Source organism: Lactuca virosa, chromosome 5 (assembly GCF_052849685.1).
Source record: "Lactuca virosa cultivar CGN04683 chromosome 5, Lactuca_virosa_CGN04683_v6, whole genome shotgun sequence".
NCBI lineage: Eukaryota > Viridiplantae > Streptophyta > Magnoliopsida > Asterales > Asteraceae > Lactuca > Lactuca virosa.
The window spans coordinates 389,641,614-389,642,967 of record NC_136430.1 but is presented as its reverse complement, the minus strand read 5'-3'; the positions used below and the strand labels follow the sequence as shown (position 1 = coordinate 389,642,967).

Below are 1,354 nucleotides of genomic sequence, written 5' to 3'. Positions count from 1 at the left end.
TTTATTATATATCGATTGCTATTTCACAGTAAAAAATCATAACATGTAAAAAAATAGGAATAAAAAACTAATGAAAGTTGGTCTCTGTTACAAGAAATACATTGTGACCGAAGGAAGAAGGGCAAAGACTAACATACACATTTAAATAACATTGTATTTTTAGAATCTAACTTTTTATAGTATTGTATTTATATAATCCAAAATTTATATACCACTACACTTTATCACATATAGCATTGTAATCATACAATTTAGAAGATTAACTTGCTTCAAATTCCAAACATTTCTACAATTGTTCTATGATCGAACCATTGAAGGTCGATAGGATCGTTCTCCATACATTTATATGCAATTGTTGCAAATGCATCGAAGGAATTTGACTTCATTTGAACCAGTAGCTTATTGTCGATAATATTTTTTAATTTTTCTTTTTCTTTATAGCTTCCTATTATATCTTTAAGATACTGGCCTTTCTTTGTTACCTTGTCTGTAGCATAAGGTAGTCTTTTACAGAGTAGCTCAAATAAAACTACACCAAAGGAGTACACATCCGACTCCTTTTTTTTAGCTTTCCTTTAGACGTAAATTATGGATCCACATATCCTTATGTACCACTCACATATTCAATGTCAAAGCTTCCGTCTTTTGTGACAGGAACTATTTTGGATAGTCCCAAGTCTGAGACTATTCCATTAAAGTTGTTTTCATGTAAAATATTTGTGCTATTTATGTCACCATGGATGATTCTGCAATGTTCTGCAGCTCGGTGGTGTACAAGCTCCAAACCACGTGCCACATCAAGACATATTTTTATCCGTTGCTTCCATGATAGCTTAAATGTTGCGTTACCCATTTCTATGTGCTTATCCAATCTACCAAATTGTGCATCTGAGTAAACGAGGATCTTCTCCTTTCCTTCGTCGCAATAACCTACTAGGTAGACAAGATTCGAATGTTGGTGACGGGAAAGTATTTAAACCTCCTTCAAGAACTCCTTACGACCTTGACCAGTAGTATGCTTCATATTCATCAGTCTCATAACAATCACACTAGTAAGTTTATCAGACCGAAAAATATTTCCGCTATAAATGCAACCATAACGCCCTTTCCCTATTACATTAATGAAACCGTTAGTGGCAACACATATTTCTCGAAGCTTTAATTTATGATGGCTAGCTTCTAGAATGACAGACATAACTTCTTTGATGCTTACAAAGATTAACAATAATCTTATAGCTTGGATGGTATGTGTGTGTATGTATATATATATATATATATATATATATATATATATATATATATATATATATATATATATATATATATATATATATATATATATATATATATGTTT

At 31.2% G+C, this 1,354-nt stretch overlaps 1 protein-coding gene across 1 annotated transcript; it reads right to left on the bottom strand.

Moving 5' to 3' along the window:
• Positions 1–269: 269 nt before the first annotated feature.
• LOC145113778 (putative serine/threonine-protein kinase PBL28) lies at positions 270–853 on the bottom strand. The gene is made up of 2 exons (XM_079049834.1): positions 613–853; positions 270–529 (listed from the first exon to the last, which is right to left on the bottom strand). Exons 1-2 carry the CDS (start codon positions 851–853, stop codon positions 270–272), a joined length of 501 nt encoding a protein of 166 aa, XP_078905960.1.
• Positions 854–1,354: the final 501 nt, after the last annotated feature.